Raw genomic sequence first — 24,078 nt, forward strand, 5'->3', positions numbered from 1 at the left:
CACGATTGCTCGAACGTAGGACCTTATCCCGAAAAAACTATTTTTCACCTAAATTTATCTGGCATATATATGTATATCTCTCTAACGTCTACATGCGATGTATGTCACTGATACTTGAACTATTGAATTCATCCGCGAGAAAGACTGCATGTATACATACGTCGTTACCGCAAAAGTCGAATTCATTTGTAACTCTGTCGATAGAGCGCTCGTGTTAATTTAATACAATCGTTATCTTTATATCTCCGTCGTAGCATATTCTACAAGCCCGTGAATAAATTACACGCTCAATCCTACTTCCGCTTTGTAAGTTAAATCGATATATCGCATAGATATAATGTTAATTTTTAATAGCTTTGTAACCCATTGTAACACACAATGAAACAATACATTCTCTCTGTACAATGTAAGGAGGCGTATATATATATATATATATAAAATCTATGTATCTACATAAATATGAAAATGTATATTTTCAAATAAAAATTGAGTGTTTGTACTATCCTACTGTACGTATATTATTCCGATTATTAAACAATACCGGGACTCGCTTAGAAACATTTCGGGTGAAAACGGGAAATAATCGGGGGTAGGAAAGGGAGATGCACGGAGAACGAGGGAAAAATCGGCCGATATTTTGGTAATGATTTATTTTACACACTTAGTTGACCCCTATACACAACTATACAACGATGAAAATTAAAATTCTGCCTATTTTACCGCTAATCAAGGTCATTGACGATAATGATTTGTGATAAAGATGCGATAAAGTCAGTCGATTCTCTCCCGATTCGCGCGAATCTGAAGAATCGGGTGACCTCTGCGTGACTGTACGATTCGACCGAATTAACATCGACGCAAAAACGATTAAACGTACAATTAGCAGAGCTCGTGGTATGTTACAAATCACCTGTATGGAGCGATGCCCGCACTCGTCGCAAATCAAAAAAAGAAAGAGGGCACGCGAACTTCTCCCTGCTCACTGGAAGATTTATCTATACACATATGATAAATAAAATAAATACAGAAATTGTGTTTCTCGCTTAAAATGGGAGGTATTATATAATCATCAAGGACACCAATCAGAGCTCTCAGAATTCACCATCTGAATCCGATCTGAGAACAAAGCGAAACGAGACAAGTTGGCTGCGCGGGCATAAATTGGCGTATCATTAGTGTGTGTGTGTGTGTGTGTGTGTGTGTGTGTGTGTGTGTGTGTGTGTGTATGAGGGGAAGAAAGAGAGAGAGAGAGAGAGAGAGAGAGAGAGAGAGAGAGAGAGAGAGAGAGAGAGAGATCGGAGGCAATATGAAATATTCATCACATTCTTGATTCATAAAGTCTAAATGCTTAATTATATACTTTGCATCCCTGACATTTAACTTCGAAATTTATTAAATGTCATTTCGGAAATCAATGGTCGATTACATCAGCCCTCATATGTGTGCGTATGTGTGTGCTGTGTGTTAAAAATTGTTGACAAAACGTAAATTTCCATCCGATCTCACACATTTCCGCTTTATTCCTCAGAAATATCCACGCAAGAATAACCAAACGTTGAACGTCAGAATTCTGGAGCAAAGAATTAGTTTTCGACTAGTCGACGCGATTAATCCTGATGCGGGAATCTCCGTCTAGCTTACCACAAACACGCCAATTTACTCGCGCAGCAACGGGACGAAACTCTCTCACCGAGTACAGTAGCTCTCTCTCTTTGCGCGCTAAAAAGAACGCAGACTCAACAACGAGGTATTGCACGAAGCATTCGAAAATAAGGAACCACAAACACTCCGATGAACATCATAAGGTCTTCCGCCCCAGGACGACAGGACGAAATCGTGAGGGGCGGCGCCACCGCGACGCGCGCCACCGCGTTTTTTTGTACATTAAAAATCGTATACATTCGTAGTAATACACTGACAATTGCCTATCTGTTATTCCATATTTATCGTTAGGTTCACCTAGGTCTACCGTAAATTCGTAACTAGAATAGTCGACTCTTCGCGGTCGCTCGCAAATCTACCACCGGTACCGCTCGGAATATCTCGTGTGCGGGCCGACGTCGCCGTCGAAAAAATGGACGGCCGACCCAAAATATATCACAATGTCCATGTATACTCGCATTCGATCGTAATGTTGATGTCATCATACTCATTATACTTTATTATTATTAATATTACTATTATTAATATTAATATTAGTATTATTGTTATCGTTGTCGTTATTATTATAGTTGTAATAATTATCATTATTACTATCATTATTATTGTAATTATTATTGTTATTGTTATTATTATTATTATTATTATTATTATTATTATTATTATTATTATTATTATTATTATTAGACGTATGTTTTATTTACAGAGCCTTACGTTTCGATGACAACAACGGAACAATGTGTGTATACTTATAGTGTACGGGATGGTGACGTGAATTTACGTTAAATCGCGTGCCTTCTCATCACCGTGAGAAGAGAAACACCCATCTCCGAGAAAATCCAAATTACGCATCTCGTTACGCGACGAACGACGCCGCTCTATTTATCTCGGATTCGTCGAGGAAAGCTGAAACTTCCTCCGTGTAGACTGCGAAAGGGAAATTATCGTACAATAAGTTAATAAAGTGCGCCGCGTATCTCTACCCAAGCGAGATTTCACGTAACCACGCTTGCGTTGTAACGCAAAGTCAAGACGAGAAAGACTAGGTTTCCTTTCTTATTTTTTTCTTCTTTCTTTTTTTTCTTTGCGCGTATTAACATATAGTTCCCCTCGTTCGGCGACAGAATCTTTGAGCGATCGTTGCTTCGGGATTGTATTCAACGTTGGAAGAGAAGTAGGAACGACAATTTCTTTTCAGTTGCGCACAACTTTGCAAAGTCCCAAGTTTTCGACGTTTTTTTTTTTACAGGAATTTTTTCTCTAATTGACGGTACATATTGTAAGGAAATTAACGTTTGCCCTGCACAGAAATTCAGAAAGTAATTCTAATCTCTTGTCAGACACACATACACACGCACATATACACGCACGCACGCACGCACGCACGCACACACGCAAATACGCCTACAAACATGAGGTAAGGAGCTATACTTCCGAAAGTGACGAAAGCCTCTGGTTGTTCCAACCAGTCGACGAATACACAATGTAAGGATTCTGCCGCCGTGAGGCGAGGACTCTCGGGAACTCTGTACCCGCGCAAAACTCAAGACGCCGTTATTCGATGGAAATCATAACAAACGTCAAAAAATATCCGTAAAAAAATATCGTTTTGAAGCAAACGACTACTTGCGCGTACAGCCTCGTTAAACACTATTTGCGATGCGAATTGCAAGCTGAACAGCCTGTGAACGAGAGCAGCCGACAGCTCCGTCGCGCTTACGCGATTCGACAGCAATGGTAATTGCAATAATAATCCATAATAGTATCCTATCACGTCAATATTTTTACTATATTTACAATGCCGTGTGTGTATATATATATGTGTGTGTATATATATGCGTGTGTGTATATGTACACACACACACACATATGTACATATATTATATATATATATATATATATATGTATAATACTAAGATAACTTGTCGTATACATCTCGTTGCACCTCGCCGCGACTTCCGCTTTGATCTCGGCACGGCTCAGGGCGCGACGTGTATTTTCGCCGCGTTCGATAATGTCGTACGAGCGGCGCTCGCCTGAGAGGAAACATGTGCAAATGAAGATCACGTGGCGGAAACCCACGCCCTAATCAGTTTGTCACATAGTCACTCCTCGGAATGTGGTTAAATAATTTACAATTAGCGAGGCCTTAATCTCATCGACGTTTCTTTAGCGCCGGCGTAGACGCTCGAGACGCCTCTAACGAGGGCGAAACGAGTGGAGTTTAACGACTGTGTTCCAGCCGCGACGAATCGCGTCGCTCGTGTACGAGTATCGGGATTCGTTGGTCATTCGGAGGAAAATAAATCGACACACGTGTACATGAGCACGTGGAGTTGACCAAATCGTTCGACGGGCACACGGTGATCATATCAATACACGCATATATGAAATAACCACCTTGATATTTCTCTTTCTTTTTTTTTCTTTTTGACCAGCGCACAGCGCCAACCCAAAGAAAGTCCGTTCGCGAAGCTGGTCGTACTTGTTTACAACGATCTTTCCTCTCTTCAGGACGTACCGCGATACTCCTCATATCACGAGAATCACAAATATATGCACAGGTCGTGAAATATTACCCTTTTCCCGTCATCGACAGCTCAACAGCGCGATTATTAAAACAGCGTGTTCGATCTTTTACCGGAAAAGGTACATTTTCGATCGCGATGAAAGTCATAATTCAGTCATTAACACTCGGACTCGCGATAACTGCAATGGACTTATGGTGTCCAAGAGAGCGCGCTTGATATCATATTGAAGCCGATCGTACGGAGAAGAGATCGGCCATCGCCATTGTCGAGCAGCGTTATTGAAGCTGTCGCGATGAGGATCAATTTTTGAATATATTTGAGCGGGATTTGCGCTTATACGTCCAATTGAATAACTTTTCGTTAATACGGCTTCGCCGTAACGATTCGATCCGAGAGAAAAGGGAACCGTTTCTCTGTTTAACTTTCTATGAACCTTCTATCATCTGAATGGAGAGAGGGAAACGTCAAGGATATCGATGATATGCCGATTAAAAGTCCCACGCGAACGATCTAGTTCTTTCCCTACGAAATAATTGACTAACGTTCCCGATTGTTGAGATTTCAAGGAGTACTTGACTAGATTATATTACATGTCAGGTGAATTTTTACGTTCGTTACGTGATCAATTAGGAAATTTCGATTTCGGACGTTACGACAACTCTATCGTTCGCGTCAACCACTGTCCTCGTTCCATTTAATAATATCGAGTCGGTAATTAATCCAATATATTAGCATCGATAAGACACACTCGCAGAAACTGTAGTCTATATGAGAGATACGCATGCTACGACGACAGTTCCCGGGAAGGATTGTGACGAGAATCTATATTGTATGCGAATCGTCGCTGTCGATGCTGCCAGCAATTTCTCGATCCTCTACCCTGACTTCAACCTTGCAATTCACTCATAGAAGAGTACTCCTTTCATAGAGATTTCTTCGCGTTACTCTAGTACCTGTTTCTTCTGACGGAACTCTACACGTCACGACGAGCTCGCGTTACCTCGGGAATATAAAAATTCAGGCGTCACGTCGAGCTCTCGCAATCGTTGAGCTATTATGTATTCTTGTCGACTAGCCGTGAATCTCTGCCGGTTGTAACACTCATACGCTCACACGTACACATATACACATACATACAACCACCCGGAATTATATAACCATTTCAATTCCGGCTTTGTTTCAGCGTTCAATCTAAAACATAGAGCGGTTTCGGACCTCCGCATCATGCAAAATGATCATTACGATATTCCGTCGATCTTGACCTCGCCGCACTATCTTCACGATTAAACTCACGATGGACCAGCTAGATTAGCTTCCCTAATTGCGCTTTCGTCGCCCCTTGGTTCCTCCGCAGAATCAGTCACGAGAGTATCATCATTTCGTGATGTTTTCATAGGACAAAGAGACGGATAGAAAATGAAGAGATAGATAGATAGATAGATAAAAATAGAGAGAGAGAGAGAGAGAGGGGGGAGAGGGGGGAGAGAGAGGGGGAGAGGGGGAGAGAGAGGGGGGAGAGAGAGAGAGAGAGAGAGAGAGAGAGAGAGAGAGAGAGAGAGAGAGAGAGAGAGAGAGAGAGAGAGAGAGAGAGAGAGAGGAGTACTCGTTCCATGGGATTACCACAAGCTCCTATCGATCGGTAGTTTCTCATTTTTTTCTCTTCCGTGGAACTGAACGTTAGGACGTTTGGGCTGACGCCTCAGTAAACGGAACTGTACTCCATGTCGTGAGTGTACTGAGGTGGTCCTGGGGGTGGTGGCGGCTGTGGACTGTACTGCTGCGACGCGTCCGAGGCGCGGCGTCTAAGCGCCGCGATGCTGTGGGCGCCTCTCCAGTCCGACGCTTCGTTCGCGCTCACGTCGGCACCGACACAGGAGACACCGCCGCCGCCGCCGCCGCCGCCGCCACCGCCTCCGCCGCCGCCTCCTCCGCTGCCGGAAGGCGTACCTGGCGAACCTTGACCGCAGTTGAGGCTCGAACCCATCCCGCCGCCCTGACCGCCACCCACCGAGGAGCTACCCGGTGGCGAGCCCCGAGATGCCGACACGTGAACGCCACCTGAAAAGTCGAGGAAAGTGACGATTTAATGCGTCTCTCCGCAGGACAGCTTGATCATGTTGGTACGAGCCTACCGATGAGCCGCCGGTTGAACGACCTCCCGAACGACTACCGAACGATAACGACTAGATTGTTTTGTGAATTCACGACTGGACTTTTCTCGGAAGAAAGTTGCGCGATCGTAGAGTGCCAAGTGGAAAATATATTTGCTTGTATGAATACGGCGAATGATAAAGGATAAATATTTACAGTGATGGAGTCTCGTCCACGAGTGCTCTCCATCAGTGCGTGGACGAGTTAGACTCGCTCTCACCCCCGGGGCAGCTCAGGTAGAGGAGAGAAGCAATTTACAGGTGCGATATTGCAGGTGCAGGAGCGAGCGAGCGAACGTTACTTCGTTCCTCCGCAGGAGATATTAATACGGTAGGCTGACAAAGAGCCGTTGGGGTACGTATGCTACCGGTGTCGTAAAGTCGTTTCCGCCTCCTCGCGCTCTTCACGCTGGTGGGCTCAAAAGACAACGGGGAAAAGGGACCATTTTACGACGTTGCTGCGCCGAACACAAGTTTGCGGAGGACTATGACCGGCCGCCGCTTTTCAAAAGCCGTACGAAGGAACGGATATCTAATGGCGGCGATGTACGTGATTTTACGACTCTTAGTCTCCCCCCCCACCCCTTCTCTCTTTCTCTCTCTCTCTCTCTCTCTCTCTCTCTCTCTCTCTTTTTCCGAACCGAAACTCTCCCAATGGTGCCCGCTGAAGAGAGTATTCGCAATTTATCGCGCTTACGCAAGATCGACGAAGTTCTACGTGAAAGTTTAAAAGTAAACGTAAAAGCCGAACATACTTGTATACGTGTGTGAATGCGCGAATGAATACGCGATTCCTGTTTCAAAATGCGTTGGAAACAAATATAGAGTTTGTGATTTCCGCGCATCTGGCGAGCGTTAAAAACCGCAACTTGCAGAAATCACGTTGGTTTTAACAGTCGTAGCCGAGATACGCGACTTTCACGCCGCCGCGTCAGCGTTGGAGTGCGTCGAAAATTGGGCGTTTTGAGAAGCGTTAATTTACACGTTATAGAGGCTTGTTTGCGCCGGTCGACTAGCAGTGGCCGTTGTAACAGAGACACCAAATGGAACTCCTCGATCGACTAGCTGCCGCTTCGGCTTCGTGTCGTCGGGTTACATTGCAGTGCTAATCATCATCGGTAACCGAAAAATAACGCTCTGCTCTAAAAGCTATTTGCTCTGTGTATTATCCACGAATAAAGGCGAGTAGCCGGCTACGGGCTACGAGCTAGAGACGTGTTCACCTTAAAACCGCATTCGCGCTCGCGCACACACACACACACAAACACACACGCACACATATATACACCGCTCGTGGGATGCTGATTTTTTTTCTCTCGAGTGACGCTGCTCGACGATAATGCTCAGTAATTGGCACTGTATAAGCGTTACGTGCGGCTATATACATAGAAACACACACACACACACACACATGATCTAGATGTACCTCGCAGCCAACTTGTGAAATCACGGAGAGGCTGATTTTTCCGAGTTTCCTTCAGAAACATTTTATTGTCGCAGAGAAAAGCGTAGAATTACATCGTTACACGTTTTTGTAATTTTGTGCCAAATATGCCAATGAGAAATTAATAAGTTCGATACAGTTCTCATGCGTGAGAGGGAATTCCACTTTACGGTAACGCGATTATCGTGAGGAAACTTAGGAGGAGCGTTTGCAATATTGCTCGACTGTCCTCTCGCACACACAACTCGCGCTCAGTGAGAGAGAATCTGATGAGCTCGCCAACAAAATTTGTAATGCTTCGATAGATTCGTCTTCGGGTTGACGAGCCCAGCGGGCTTGACGAACGTCGCAGCGTGCCCATAACGATACGAGTCGTCCTATTCGAGTGCACCATATGCGCTTTAAAAAGAAAAACGATGCGCAGTATCGTAACATTTCCCTTGAAGTACATGCGATTTGTTAGTCGCCGAGGAATATGCTTAAATGGAAAAATTACTTCACCGGAGAAGACAGCGAGATTCCTTTTTTTTCTATTATCGGTTTTCTCATTACTCGTGTCTCGCGAACTTTTATTTTTCAAATTTCACGAACGTCGCGGTCCATCCCGCTGCACCTTAGACTCCGCACAGCGTGGAAAATTGCGAAAACCCGCAGAAACTCTCATTCGCAATTTAGTATTACGTAAGTTTCCTGAGCGTCCAATGTGTAACGAGCGACACGTCACGTGTCATCCCGTGAGTACACTTGACGACTCGACGACTCGACGTAGCCCGAAAATCGCGACGACTTATCCGACTCACGTCGTAGAATTTCGATGGACCTCGCGAACAGAATAAAAAAGCGAGAGAGAAGAAAGAAAAAAGAAAGAGAGAAAGACGAAGAAAAGGCGAAGAGAAGAAAGTCGATATTCCCGCGCTGAAGCGTGACGTTTCTGTATTGAAGTGAAAATCTCGCTTTCGCACGTCTCGGTGTAGAAATTGCAGCCGCGCCGGCAGCCTTACTCGATAGCGATTCGGTGAGAGGAGGAATTTCACACGCGATTTATCCCCCGAAGCACCTTTGAGGGTACAAGGTCCCCGGGTAAGGTGAGGCAGAGCGTAACTCAACCAAGACAGGTTGCATCGAGATGTTATGGTAAATATACAGCGAAAGATCTCGCACCTAGGTGCGAGACCAGGCTCGGAGTTTGCCTGCGTAAACAGACGGGAGGATGGGGTTTATGTTTCTGTCTCAAATTCCTTACGTGCAAGCGCATAACCCCTTCGGACCTTAATGCACCGTAACGTTTAACGACTTCGTCAAAGAGACTTCCACGGCGCGCTGTTTGCGCGCCGTCTTTTAGAGGGCCACGGTCCAAAAGTTTGGCAAGACGATTATCGGCGCGCGTATAAGCGGCCAGGCGGCGTATAAACGGCACGAACATCGTCGAGACGTCGTCTCTGGGTGTGTCTACTCGCGTTCGCACATGCCGCCAGCCCGGCAACAGCTTGTGCTACTTGAATAAGCGCCGAGAAATACGAGGCGAGGCGTTACGTTCGCTCCGAGTCGTCTCGCCGGAGCGGCGAGGTTAGGCTGTGCGACTATGTTTCTAACGTCCGGGCACTCTGGAAAATCTATGTACGTATTGCAAAATCGTGCCTTGATCATCTCGGTGCGGCAGATACTCGGCCAATGACCGGCGACCGAAAGCGACGATCGCGAGATGCCTGGTATATACACCTTTCCTCATCTCTTCCTCTCGCTTTTTATTAATGGAGTTTAATTGTCAAGGTGATATTTCTCTCTTTACCCAACTTGGATATATCTGCCAAGTTCAACATCAGCTGTATTGACTTGCTAGCATAAACTCGAAAAGTAGAATGATCAATGACGAATAGATAACAATCCGCAAGAAACGGAGCATTTCTGTCTGTTGCGTCTTCCGACGAAGTGTTGTGAATTGTGAAGTGTATTGAAATGTAAAAAAAGTGCAAATGTTGCTACGGCAAGAAATAAGGGATTATTTCGAAACGTAAGTCACTTTTATTAATAACAAAGTAGAGAAAAATAAGCGCTGAGCGACCGTTGACTATAGTCGAGGCTCGTGCCAAGGAGATAAACAATCCCGTGAACAATGAAACAATGAAATAAAGAATTGATATCATCGATAATAATCAATCTAAAGACACACTCGTCTCGCTTGCTTCTTAATTCATGGCGCTCGGTTTGAACCTGCATCAACTCTTTCGGTTAATTCGATTAGATCGGAGAGCATCGGGCGATAATGTTATCCGTCGATCTGCCTGCGACAGAATCACTATTCCAGTTGTAGGCCATGACTTCTTGCGAAAGTTCGCCATAACTCACCGATAGAGTTGAGTCCGTAACTGGTGTGGTAGACGGATTGCGACGGGCTGTTGATGGGGAGTCCGGAATTGCCAAGGTTCAGGCTCGAGCCCAGGCTTCCCGTGCTTTGTTGACCGAGTTGCCCAAAACTGCTCATTGTCATGCCGCCCTGCAGCTGGCCGAGACCTGCGAAGATCGGTGGAGTGTCGATGATGAATGCGCGAAGGACAATTAATATAAGTGCGAGGTTAAGCGCGCGCGCGCGCGCACGCGAAGGACGCAAAGAAACAGGTAGGATTGGTTATCGGTGTCGTCGTTGTCGCCGTTGTCGTCGTCGTCGACGACGTTGCCGGTGAATAACCGTGGGACCGTTAATACGCGTAAGTAATTTCAGCTGTCTCAGAGCCAATGGACGGGCGAAATTAAATTAAGAGGCAAGCATCGTCGCGACTTCGTCTACGAGAATCGCTGTTACCTTCTGGCGTGTTGCTTCTTCTCCCGGCAGTTAACGTGCGTACAGGACGCTAATAGTATCGTACACACGGCGAATCGCGAGTGCGATTTGCATGAACGCGACGTTTGCATGATGTGTCTCGATTAAATCGCACTTTTCGACGATATCCGCTGTGCGAGCGCTGTGGACCTCCTCGCGTCGCCGTTACAGCCGCCATCGCTGCGGACGCGGTGGAGTTTTTCGGCGCATCGAGAATCGCGATCGTACTATATTACGCAAGATTAAGAGTCATAAATTGCATAGAAAGAGATACGATTGATTGAAGTTGATTAATTGAAGCGCACGGTATAATTATTTAGTTGTTTAAACTTTTCACACCGGCGGGAGAGTTAGGTTGTTTCAGGCAGAAACGTGCAACAACCCTGCGAGAGAAGCGCGTTTCGTATTTCGCGTTTGATATTCTACGTGCTAGAAAAAAATCTCGTTGGCATTTCTTCGCTTCTTTTTTATCCGTATGGTTGAATTCGAAATGACTCGTGAAATTAATAACCGCTACGGAAATAAATATCGGACTGGGGGTTGCTTGGAGATTTCCGATGGACCTCGCGACGCAAGTCTCATTTTTAATGTTTCACCGCGACGAATATAACGGATATTTACGCGACGAATAATACAAGGCGACTGAAAGAACGTTTCCTGTCCCGATCAACGTAAGCGGACATGTACATCTTTTTTTTCATCTCGCACTACTTGTACCGTTAGTTATTAATAAAACCTATTAATATCTGACCTGTTCCCATTCCCCATCTGTCCGCAGGAGTGTGAAACATTCCAGCGCCACACAAATCCGAGCTCATCGCTCCGAAAGGAGGCAAGCCGTGCGACGGTAGCAACGATCCGGAGGACCGGAACACGTTCGTCGTCTTCTTGCGCTTCTTCCATTTCGCCCGGCGATTTTGAAACCATACCTACGGCACGGGGCAAGAGATCAGTCGTCGTCGTCATATAACAAAAGAAGAAGAAGAAGATCTCTACAAACACGCATAAACCCCCGCGCGAACTGAAATGTTCGCCTCTCGTCACGCAGAGAATCGCACCGGTCGGTCGGTTCTAATGATTCCTCAACGGGCCCAGTCGCTGCTCGATCTCGACGAACGAGAGGAACAAAGTCGCATCGACCTCCGAGCACTAATTCGCCGCCGCGCCGAGGCGTCCCCGTTCGGAGATCCTATGCAATCGAGAATCGCGCCTTTCGCTCGCAACGATCTCACTCCTTCCCGCCGTGCTCCGGCCGCGCGATAACATTTTTTGTTCTAGATAGGGCGCAACCAAATCCAACCATTGCGACGGTAAGATGTCCCTCGGTGTTACGACAATATCTTCGACCCCACCGCGGGTAGCTATTAGCCGACGTTATGAGCTGTTGATTCTGGCCACGTAGTGGCCCCCTAAGCTGCCGGGGTCCCGGGGACTTGATTTATTGATATCGCATGCAAAGCCCGCCTCTGTGTTCTCCGATATACCCTCGCCCTATCTCACCACCTCCACCACTACCACCACCACAACCACCACCACTACCACCACCACCGCCACCACCACCACCACCACCGTCACCGCCACCACTACCACCACCGTCGCCGCCGCCACGGCCGTCGCCGCCGCCGCCGCCGCCGCCGCCGCCGCTGCCGCCGCCGCTGCCGCCGCTGCTGCCACCGCTGCCACCGCCGCCACCGCCGCCACCGCCACCACCGCCGCCACCGTCACCAGCAACAGCAACAGCAACAGCAACAGCAACAGCAACAGCAACAGCAACAGCAACAGCAACAGCAACAGCAACAGCAACAGCAACAGCAACAGCAACAGCAACAGCAACAGCAACAGCAACAGCAACAGCAACAGCAACAGCAACAGCAACAGCAACAACAGCAGCAGCAGCAGCAGCAGCAGCAGCAGCAGCGGCGGCGACGGCGGCGGCGGCGGCGGCGGCGGCACTATCGCCACTACCACCCCCTCATCCGCTTCTGTTGTCCTCCGCAGACTATAGTCCCTTTTCTGGCGCGGTAGCGCATACTATAGCCATCTCATGTGTGTCCATAAATTAGTACTTTAGTATTAGAGCGGGATGCGCGCTTGCGCCAGAGCGCAGCCGTACGTACGACCACACACGTGCGGCGGCGAGACACGCATGGAGAAGAGGAGCCACCGCCGGAGACCGAGAGGGGTTGCGGCCCGAGGGGTAGAAACACCCTCCGTTAACATACGGGGATTATACGAATCTAATTGGATATATGGGATTTATACGCTCCAACGTACACCTCAGGTATCGCCTGAGCGTGAGGCAATCGCTGCACTCTTACGACGGAGACGATTTCGTGTCACACATGAGAAAGGACAGCGTCCGGAGAGGCTGCGGGACGAACTTCGATCCTCTGGCTCGTCCGTCCGGAGCCTCGACACCTCGTCGACGAGGTATCCGTCTGTTATCGTCGATTGTTATTAATTGCTCTCGCTTTTGCCGATCGCCGCGCGAGACGCGGACAAGCTGACGAGAATTCATCGGGTCACGAACGCGAGAGCATCTCCCAAGATCCAGCCCGCCGCGTGTCCCTCAATCGTCCCTGGCGCGTAATCACATTGTTAATACATCAACGTTCAATCTAAGACGGTGACGTCATTTTTGGCTAAGTTAACGTTTATCGTCCCGTGATATTTGTCGGCGGCTCGTAACAGCTGGCGGGTCTCTTGACTCTCAAGGATGGACGCTCGTGACGAGAGAATGGCATTAGAGCTGGGTGGTGTTAAGTGCATTGGGACCGAATCAGCGTCTATATATCAGTCAGTGGCGTAGAATCGAATACAGTTCTCCTCCATCTCCATAAAATTCGCTGCGCCCTGACAAAAGCTGACTGTACCGGTCCCCGCGCTCTCGCGCTTTCGCGCGCGGACTCGCGTCTCTCTCACCGCGACGAGGTGACGGCGAGTTTTCTCGCCCTATCTCTCTCTCTCTCTCTCTCTCTCTCTCTCTCTCTCTCTCTCTCTCGTCGCGTGCAAATGCGACGAGATTGAACGAAACGGAATCTCACGGCGAGCTTGTTGGGGTCGCATTCGAGATGCTCGGCCAGCTGCCTATTCGCGGAGAGGTACGATTATATAAAAATTATGTAATTTACACTCAATCGCGCGCGCGCGCGCGAGCGGCGACAATATCGCGAATCCCGCTGCCGTTAATGTTTAATCGTTAACTACCGTCACTTATGCCAGTTAGAATCTAAATAGCGCTCATGTTTGCCAATCACTACTGCATATTAGCGTCGCCATTCTCCATTTCTCGTATCCTTTAGAGCATCTCTCTTTCGCGACGATCGCGACATACGCGTGTCACTCGGTCGATCGCTATGGTTTTCCGCGTGCTCGCAGCTATACATGTGATAGTCCGTTTCCCTTTTGTTCTTTTCTTTTGTTAAATGGATGGGCAACTTCGTGCGTTATTTCCACCGTTGACATTCGCGCGGTGTCCAGACAACAAGTAAATGTCTGGAGCGTCGCGGTCGGAACGTCAGAACGGAAAGATATTTTTTGGACATTCATCTCTCTCTCTCTCTCTCTCTCTCTCTCTCTCTCTCTCTCTTCGGACATTTCGCACGTCCTGTCGGTGCTATCCGCTCATCGAGCTGCTAACCGCAAGATGCGACTTTTTGCGTGTGTCTCAAAACGCGTTCAATATTTCATTTTTAAATACAATCGCGCGACGCGACACACGAGGGCGGACGTTGCGATGGACGCGCGAGCCGCCCTACGCTCGTATATTCACAATGTCTTCACCCCGTCGACGACAAATCTCGCCTCGGTCGTGGGCGTGTCGATTTCACGCTAGAACTACGGTGGAACCGCGGCTAAAAGCCCGTGGATAATTCGCCGTTACGCGCCGATACGCGTCGAGAAGTGGGAAAAAGCACGGCGGAGAGACTGCCTACGTGTATATATCGCGCATTATCACGTACCACCGCCGCCCCCCCGCCACCTCGCTCGGCCGCTGCATCGAGCCTATATACGTACGGCAGAACTTCCGCTAATTAACGCGGGCGGATGCTAATGACTCCTGTTACGAAACAACAACGCGCGAACGAGTGCTTTCGACGTGCGTATCCGATACCGGAAGTTAATGCGCGGACCGCGCGATCGATGATTTTATCTTTACTTCGCCCCGGAATCGCGGATTCTCACTCGCTCTCAGAGAGCGGCGACGAGCAATCGTCCCGCTGTCTTCAACCTGAATTCGTCGCTGAAAAGCCGGTGCAGTCTCGTCTCCGGTTAATATACTCGGATCTATTCGGTTAATCGCTCTATTCGGCAAACGCTGACAGCCGGAGATTCGTCGTCGCGGAAATGGTGGAACGCGAAGAAAGCGGAACGCATTTCATTATGTGTATTTGAACGGCATTCCGTGACACCATCGCGGCTAAATTCGCGAATATATCGACGAGTGGCGCACGAGTGACGAAGCCAGACACGAAAAGACACGAGTGACTCGGCGTCGCATAATTCCCGATAATAAAACCGATAAACGATATTTAACGCGCTGACGAGTGTCACGAGCGCCGAAAATAGACGGGATTTCCATAATTACGACCGTTCCGATATCAAAGATACACGATGGTTTCCTTTTGGAAGCGACCGATACATGAAAACATGCGCTTCTGGATCTCCCCATGGAGAAGGACGGGGGGATTTTCTTGGGATTATTCATCACCGCGTGTTTTAACTTCAGAGACGGTGCAGCGAGGTACGCAGCGGTTTTCGTGAGTGTCGTGCATGTTTTATAACGTGACGAAAGGAAACTTGCAGCCGTTATTCCGCTGATAAATATTCGATGGAAATGCTATCTCTGCGAATTTCAACGACATGTTTGTATATTTATATATATGTTTATATATTTCCGGCGCACTTAAGCGTAAAAATAAACGTCCGCGCTCCTGCTCACACATTTTGCCGATAAGAATGACAGACAAAGCGCTGATCACCGCAACCGATCGGCATTCTCGTCAGGCAAGTTATCACTCGGCGATACACCGAGATTTCCATGGACACTCCAACGTGAGGAGCGCATTATGACGCGATGAGATCAGCACGAGTCGCTGCGTACCGCATACTTTGCAGCAGGACTTCAGCCCGTCGCGCGCAAGATGGGATCGATAGGTCTACTACATGGGCTGAAGAGTCTTTGGCCTGACATATAAATGGCGCCACAAACTAAAAATCCTTATATTTCCTATAGAGTACCAACCTTAACTTAGATGCTGTAAAAATATCATGATATTTCGTTGACTCGTGTACAAGTTATAGCTTTCGAAGTGACGTTACCTCTGAATTTATCTTTACTATGGAAAAAAGTGAATTTCGTGTTTTGATTAAACATTGCTTCCTGATGGGAAAAACACTGTTGAAGCAAAGGCATAGCTTGATAAATGTTACGGCACATCTGCTCCACCGAATTCAACCATCAAATATTGGTTTGCTGAGTTTCGTCGTAACCGTACGAGCACAAATGATGCACCACGTTCAGGAAGGCCAAATGAGGCAGTTACTCCAGAAAACATCCAGAAAATCAGTGAAATCGTGTTGAATGACCGCAAAATGAAATTGAGTGAACTAGCTAACATAGGAGTCTCAAAGGAACGCGTTGGTCATATCATTCATGAATATTTACACATGAAAAAGCTTTGCGCGCGTTGGGTGCCGCGTTTTTTGACAATTGAGCAAAAAGCGGAACGTGTTCGACTTTCAAAGCAAAATCTGGCCCTGTTTAACCGCAATAAGAAGGAGTTTTTGCGTCGATTTGTCACAATGGATGAAACATGGATCCATCACTACACACCGGAGTCCAATCGGCAGTCAGCGGAGTGGTTATTGTCTGGTGAAAGCCGTCCGAAGCGCCCGAAGACACAACAATCAGCTGGCAAGGTTTTGGCCAGTATTTTTTGAGACGCGCATAACGTAATATTCATTGATTATCTTGAACATGATAAAACTATCAATAAAGAATATTACTGTACATTACTGGATCGATTGGACGACGAGGTCAAGGTCAAACGGCCACATTTGGCAAAGAAAAAAATTTTGTTTCACCAAGACAATGCTCCAACTCACTCGGCTCGCGATACGACCGATAAATTAAAGAAATTGCGCTATGAATTGGTCCCGCATCCCCCCTATTCTCCAGACCTGGCCCCCAGCGACTATTTCCTTTTTCCCCGACTGAAGCAGTGGCTCGCTGGTAAAAGATTTTACTCGAATGAGGAGGTCAAGTTGGAAACAAATGCCTATTTTGAGGGACTTGACACCGAGCACTATAAGACCGGCATCGAAATGTTAGCGGACCGTTACACTAAGTGCATTACTCTAAATGGAGATTATGTCGAGGAATAAAACACTTTTTTCATTAAAAAAATCGTTTTTTCATTGTTAAGCCAAAGACTTTTCAGCCCATGTAGTACACCTGGAACGGTCTTCGTATCCTGAGCGATTCCGCGGTTCTTCCGAGCGAATTAAAATCCGCGATCGACTAAAGCACGACTAAAGCGCACTGCAAAAATAGTGCGATACTGCGTCATGAACAGTCACGATGTCGTGAATCAAACTTGAACTGCCTAAGGAACAACAAAGATGCGAATCGACACTTTCGCTTATACCGATGTCTCAGCTTGTTCGAAAAACAGTAATCGAGTCGGAAATGAGCAAGTCGGAAGAACATAACCAAATGCAACTGTATACAAGGCAATAGACATCGTGACATTGAAAAAAATACGCAACGCAAAATAAACGGCGGGCTAACATCGGCCATATATTACCACCGTACGCGTACGCGTACATTTGACACGTAAAAATGATGTCATCGTTGATAAAGAATTTATCGGGACTGCGCAATCGCGATGATGTTCGCGCAAAAGTTGAAGCGTCCTCTATGCACTATCGTGAACACACTAATAAAAGATCGATGGACGATAGCTGATATATTGATGCTTCATTGTTGGCGAGCGGACTCGAAAGGGTGTCCGACGAGGCTCGCAACTGGCGTGATTCGTGACGGAACACACCTTTCGATGACTAAGATGCCTCGACCGATGCCTCTTCGTAGGATACGAGCGTCCTGGCGAACCGGCGCGGCGGGTCAATTAGGAACATTGCTTTTTAAAAATTGATCAATCACTGCTCCGCTGGCGCAAGGGCGCGTGCGCCGTGGCAGCTGTTCCCAGGAAGCACCTGGGATCAGGATGAGGGTGGATACGGCGCGGGCGGGACGTTGCTGCTTTCGTATAATCGACGTGTTGAGTTTCCTGACAGTCCGACTGCTCGAGACGGTTCGTCCGTTTCGAGTTTTTCGAATACCTCGAAGCAAGCCCACGCGAATTACGCAGACTTTCGATATGAATGTTGGCTTAACGTTCGATCGCTTGAGAAGTAAGCCTCTCAAAAGATATAAAATCTTAGCGACATATTTGAGGATATTGATATACGGAAGAAATCTCGAGTGTCTATTATTGGTTAACATCGAGAAGAAAAATAATACTTGCGTTTTTATATAAACTTGCGATTAACATCGGCGATGAAATTCATGTTCACTGGGATGCATCTCTTACAAGTCGTCTCATACGTATTTGAAAGGCAGTTCGCCTCAATTCACGTCTTGACGTTTGAGTGATATTGCATATCAGATAAACGCGATAATATGCGCGATATCGTCCGTTTATTTATATCTCGTGAACGCGTTCGACGGTTCGCCCGCCGCTGTAAAAGTCGCCATAAATTCAACCGCCGGCATTTTTGCACAGGAAGCTTACGCGAAATTTGCATAACAGATTATTTACATTTATAATTCGCTATTCATTAATTTCAGATTCAAGCAATTCCATCCGTTAAATGAGTTATTTCCCATCGCTCAGCATATTTGTAACGCGACTGTGTAATACGCGCGCGATCGATATTTCAATAACGATATCGTGTTATTAAATCACGCGCGCGCATCTCTATTCAACAATGTTATAAAACGTGAGAAAAAACTGCGATTTTTTTATTTACTAGAAATAATCATTTATAACTTCTATTCACTTCTATTCACATTTAACGATTTTATGTATTTAAATTGGTAAAAAAAAGAAAAGCTGTTACTTAATTTTAAACTTTTTCCTCTTGAGATAATAATTTATTCTCTTTCCTCTTTCGGTTCAATATTTCTGATATATTGGCGTCGCACGCGCGCGCGCGCAAAGATCCTTCTTGAAAGATTGATCCTCTCGAGGAATTTTGCCTTTGCGGCGTTGCGTCGTTAACCTTGCAACGATCGTTGATAAAATTATCCATTTCCGACGGATCTCCGACGACCTGATCGCGCAACGAGCTCCGTCGTATGAGAAAAAGCCGAGGCGTATCGTACATCCCGATCCGGCAGGACTCGCTTTATCGGACTGACTGTGACGCAAACTGTAACGCTTCTCGGGAATACTTCCATAACGACAGAGGATCATAGAAAACGACGAGGAGCGCGAATCTTTCGAGGAGGCGACTTTTTCTATTTCTTTTCGTCGATCGCGAATGGCTTAGTTTAACTCCGAAGGAGCCCTCGAGCCCTCAAGGGGAGGTCGAAGGTGGCATGGCGCGAGCATTGGCCAGGCAGGGGTAGTTTGAGGTGAGGGTGAGGTTTAGGGGGTGAAGAAGAGGTGGCGAGACCTCGTAAAGGGGGTTTCAGCAGGCGCTGATATAAATTGAGCTTGCCATCAAGGCAAGCGGCGGGATCTGCCCGAGGCTCCAAGATATATAGGAGTAGCTTTCAGCACGCCATTGAAGAATAGTCCGACTCACTTCGCGGAAAAACGCCTGAAATCGCCGCGAAACGAGATAACGTTTCTCTTTTCGTGATACCGCACAGGGAGCAGCTTTCCGCGATGAAATCTTGATTCACTGCCGGAGATAGTCGATTTACGGGATTAATATTTTGCAACAACACGAGAAGCGAATAGTTTATGAGCTGACGATATGGCGAATTTATACGACCGCGTATTCGCTCGCCCGAATGGAGTGCCCTGACCGATCGTGATCCAACATTTGTCGCCGATATCGTCGCTATTTGCGCAATGTCACTCTTGCAACTTATTTCCAAATAAACCAGGCCCGCGCAATTCGGGAAGCATACTGAAATTTCGCGCGGCAGAAGCGAACGAGAGATTAAACCGTTAGGTATAGATTGATTAACGAGCAGCCCTTAACGAATTCGAAGTGACACGAGCGTATGACCCAATTTCGTCTGCAAACGCGATGTTAGTGTTTTAAGCATATTCTATATTTCCCGTATAATTAAATATTTCATATCCGCAAAATTATCGATTAAAACGTCATTTTGTAAATTAAAATTTTTCTCTCTCTTCTTCTCTTTCTCTCCCTCTCTCCCCCTCTATTTCGAGCTCCTTTTCTCTTCTCTATCAATATGCGCATTACTAGCTGTAATATATTTTTATAGACGCCGAACTTCCTCCGTGAGTGAACAAAAGGTCGCTCCGTCGCGCCGGTCCGGGTGGATAAATTTAATGAAAATAAATACTACATAAGTTTGCAGAATGTGACCCTGATTGATGATGGTGGCCGGGAGACAGAGTCTGAGGGTGGCAAGACGCATTACCCAGACCTCCCACTGTTTCATGTTGCGTTGCGCCATCAGGAGAGAGATTTCCACCGCGCCATTAGTGGAGCGCCCGACTTCTAATGCCAGAATTAAAAATCGGCTCTTTCATCGCGCAACTTTGAGACATGCGCGTCGTATAGGCACGATCTATCATTTGTTATTAATAATAATAAGTTATTGTGATATTGCTTTCACGCCGAGAGCGAGATTCCGTGCATGTTTTCTTCTAATCTCTTCGATGTAAATTTCAAATTTCATACTTCAGCTCGCAGATGCAAAAATATACTTTTTGCACCTTCGAGTTGTAGAAATATTAACCATTTTATTGACGTGCGAGGGGTTGGGAAGGACGGAGAGTGAACGACGGGAAGCTTAATGAATGGCTCGAAAAATTGATCGTGACAAGGAAACGCGGGCGGTTTCCTCTAGAGCGCAAATCTCGTAAAGGGTTTGACGCGTAACACGGCGATAAAATGCATACTCGGTGCTCTCACATGCACCGCGACCATAAACTTGATCCATTTATACTTTATTATTATTTCACGGGCGCAATATCGCCGGCTTACGACACCTGTCGTCAAATTAGCTCGAATTGCTCGTGGAACTGGATTTACTTGCCGGAATAAGCTCGCTCGCAAAAGCTCTATATGACACCATACGTTTACGGAAAAAGAAAGCGACGTATCAATCGTTTTCCCGCGGTTCGTACTTTTCGCGAGTAACTTTGACGCAATCTTTTTCTTTTTCTCTTTCTTTCTCTCTCTCTCTCTCTCTCTCTCACTCTCTCCCTCTCTCTCTCTTTCTCTCATTACCGAATATATTAGATGCCACCTTCGCGATCGTGCATTTCTTCTCGTTTCATTTTTTTGTACCGGGATAATAAGCGACGCGACCATGATAATGTGTCTCCAGAAATGTCTCTCCTTGATATCAATTTCTCTCTTTGGAGTACATTATATTCCTGTTATCTAATTTTCAGATTTACCGTGGAAACCGATCGAAAAGTGTCCACACGTGACAACGGAAAACAGTCTATAAAATGATAAAATGATTTGAGTTATTCCTCTCTCTCTCCCTTCCTTTCTCTCTCTCTCTCTCCCTCTCTCTCTCTCCCTCTCTCTCTCTCCCTCTCTCTCTCTCCCTCTCTCTCTCTCTCTCTCTCTCTCTTTTGTCCGACTGTTGTCAATTTTTTCAAAATTCCAACAACGACAGAATCTCTTCTTCTAGAATCCCATCGATCGTGAATTATCGATTATCGTTTGCCGTCGCAGCGATAATATTTCTTGCATATCGTATTATCGTAAATTACTTATCTAAGTTATGCACTTGTCAATTTTCGCTTTAGTCATCCGTAAGATTGACTCTCTCCCGCCCTCTCTCTCTCTCTCTCTCTCTCTCTCTCTGCGTCTCTCCGTGAACGTAGGTGCTCGCAAACCTTTCAATCAATCAAGCGGACCTGCAGATTTTTATCGCCTCGGAATTATTCAGTGCAGCAGACGTCATAACAAAATGGGCGTTAGACGATGCTCCCAGGGGTCATCGCGGCGACACAATTTATCCATCGAGAACCCTAATGCCCTTCCATAGTGTCCTGTGACCTCGCGTCTACACGGGGATGCTTTCCTCCCCGTGTCTCACGCGCATGCCGCCCACACATACACGGGTATACGCGCACGCACGCGCGCAACCCTGTGCGTGTAACGTATACCCGCCGTACCCCACACGTGATATTTTTCGGCCGGCGACACGTAAGAGCTAATATCATGGCCTATGCATATTTATACGGCATTAAAAATCACCCCTCCCTTAAAATGCATAGACCACTGCATAGCAGAGGCGTTGGATCTTCGCAGCGCGACGCCGAGGCGAAAGCGACGAGAGGCGAGATCCGCGCACGCGTTTTACGCTTTTTCACCTCGCTCACGGGGAAGCCCCGGTTTCGCGCGCAAGGACGAACAAATTGATTCGAATCGATGCGGACTTTATACGAGTCACGTCATCCGTGATCCGCGAGACGTTGCGTTAGCGCAAATTTCGGACGGCGTTCGGACGGACGAGAATTTAGCGTAATTGCGGAGTGCTCGATAACGAGAAAGGTGGCAAAGGTGGCAACAAGCGGAACCTTCGCGACGCGCTTGGTCGGCAACGCTTCTCTCGATACACGTCGAATAAAAAGCGACCGATTATGACAGCACGGTGCACGGTCGTGGCGATGCGAAAAATCGACACGGGGTAATTGTATCGCCGGCACGTAGAGAAAGGGGTGGATCGTGAAAAGAAGATGACCGACCACGCGCAACAATGACGATGATTTAACGCGACGTACGTTCATGATCGAGAGTGATTCGCGACGCGCGGTAACTTGACGCTCGCGTGTTTGATGCGCCGTCATAAAACACTCGATTGCCGCGTACACATGTCCGGCTATACACGCGAAATGTGTACCTACGAGCGAATGATCGGTGATAGTTTATCGCGCGGAAATTTTACAACTCAATATCGCATCTCGATCATATTCGACTTTCGATGCCGCGCGCGCGATACCGTAACTTTGTGTTAAAGGTATTGATTTTGCAATAAACGTTCTCGGACTCGCGCCTCCTTTTCGCACAGTCGACCACCGGCGGAATTATCGACTCTCCGCGTGCGCGCGCGCAACAGAGAGAGGGAGAGAGAGAGAGAGAGAGAGAGAGAGAGAGAGAGACGATATTACGCGGCTTCGATATTTTCTCCGGCGCGTATAATTTCCCGTTTATAAAAGATTATCAATAATGACGCACGATATGTCTTATCTTGGTACATAATTAACATCTACGAAATATTTTCTATATCCTAATCGACCGAAATGATATCGAATAAATCAAGAAAGAGAGAGAGAGAGAAAGAGAGAGAGAGAGAGAGAGAGAGAGAGAGAAAGAGAGAGAGGGGAAAGACAAAACAAGGTTTCTTTTTACAACATGCGTTTGATTAAAACAGATGAAATGTGATCACGTTAATTTGCGAATTGCAAACAATTTCTGCGCTTTATTGTAAACGCACAATCGCGTTTGCAGAATTGTCATTCGTTAAAATTGCGAAATTCATGAGAAATAAAAAAAAGCTTGCGCACGCAACGGAGCGAACGTCGATGTTAAGTTGGAAAAAGTCGCAGTGAGTTCTGCGCCACGTCGCGAGGACAACGAAACCATTTCCCATTTCTCGAGGCAAGACAATAACGAACTACATTTATCCTCACTGCAGTCACTTGCTTATCCCAAAGGACGGCCGAATGACATCGCCATTCATCCGGCTCCCGGGGGATACTTTGAAAGCAATACTCAGTGCCATGGACGAGCTACCATCTCTCGTGGCATATGTGACTCCTAGAACTTGCGACGTATCGCGTGGTGAGAAAAGTCGCGCATTTAGCCGTCCGGCTTTTCCTGGGGATTGAGATTCTTCAACAATGACGTGGCTTTCCCTCGCCGAGATTCGTCTCGTGACACGATGCGTTAAACAAGCACGCAAAATCCGTCGTTCTTATTTTCGTTGTCGAGGCGTTGTCGATGTCAAGTTTTCGATTGTATTCTCTCGTAACGACTAGTCTGGCTCATCAAAAGCGAGACGAGATGACAGATCTCTTTCTCTCGCTTTTACATTGTTCTATCATAGAATATCGCGACAATGTTTTCGCTGCTCGTCGATCCTCATGTCGCACCTCACGGTGTTTTCACGAGGTAAAGTGACATTATCGTGGAAATGCTCCGACGGCAATTGGAGCAATTCGCGCATTAACTGATTTTACACCGATTCGGCGTTCAAACGATCGATCGAGATTCGTCGAATCGGCGCGCACGACGCGA

The 24,078-nt window shown here is 46.8% G+C and overlaps 1 protein-coding gene across 1 annotated transcript in view; it reads right to left on the bottom strand.

Annotated features, from left to right (window-relative positions):
• Nucleotides 1-5,777: 5,777 nt before the first annotated feature.
• The window catches only part of otp (orthopedia homeobox), a 37,146-nt gene continuing 18,845 nt past the window's right edge, over nucleotides 5,778-24,078 (bottom strand). The window contains exons 4-6 of the mRNA XM_011154540.3: nucleotides 11,354-11,531; nucleotides 10,131-10,295; nucleotides 5,778-6,248 (exon numbers count right to left, since the gene is read on the bottom strand). Of these exons, the coding sequence (XP_011152842.2) occupies nucleotides 5,890-6,248; nucleotides 10,131-10,295; nucleotides 11,354-11,531 (702 nt within the window). The 3' untranslated portion in view covers nucleotides 5,778-5,889. The remainder of the gene's footprint in view (nucleotides 6,249-10,130; nucleotides 10,296-11,353; nucleotides 11,532-24,078) is intronic.

The sequence above is a fragment of the Harpegnathos saltator genome, unplaced genomic scaffold (genome assembly GCF_003227715.2).
Source record: "Harpegnathos saltator strain DR-91 unplaced genomic scaffold, Hsal_v8.6 scaffold275, whole genome shotgun sequence".
Lineage (NCBI taxonomy): Eukaryota > Metazoa > Arthropoda > Insecta > Hymenoptera > Formicidae > Harpegnathos > Harpegnathos saltator.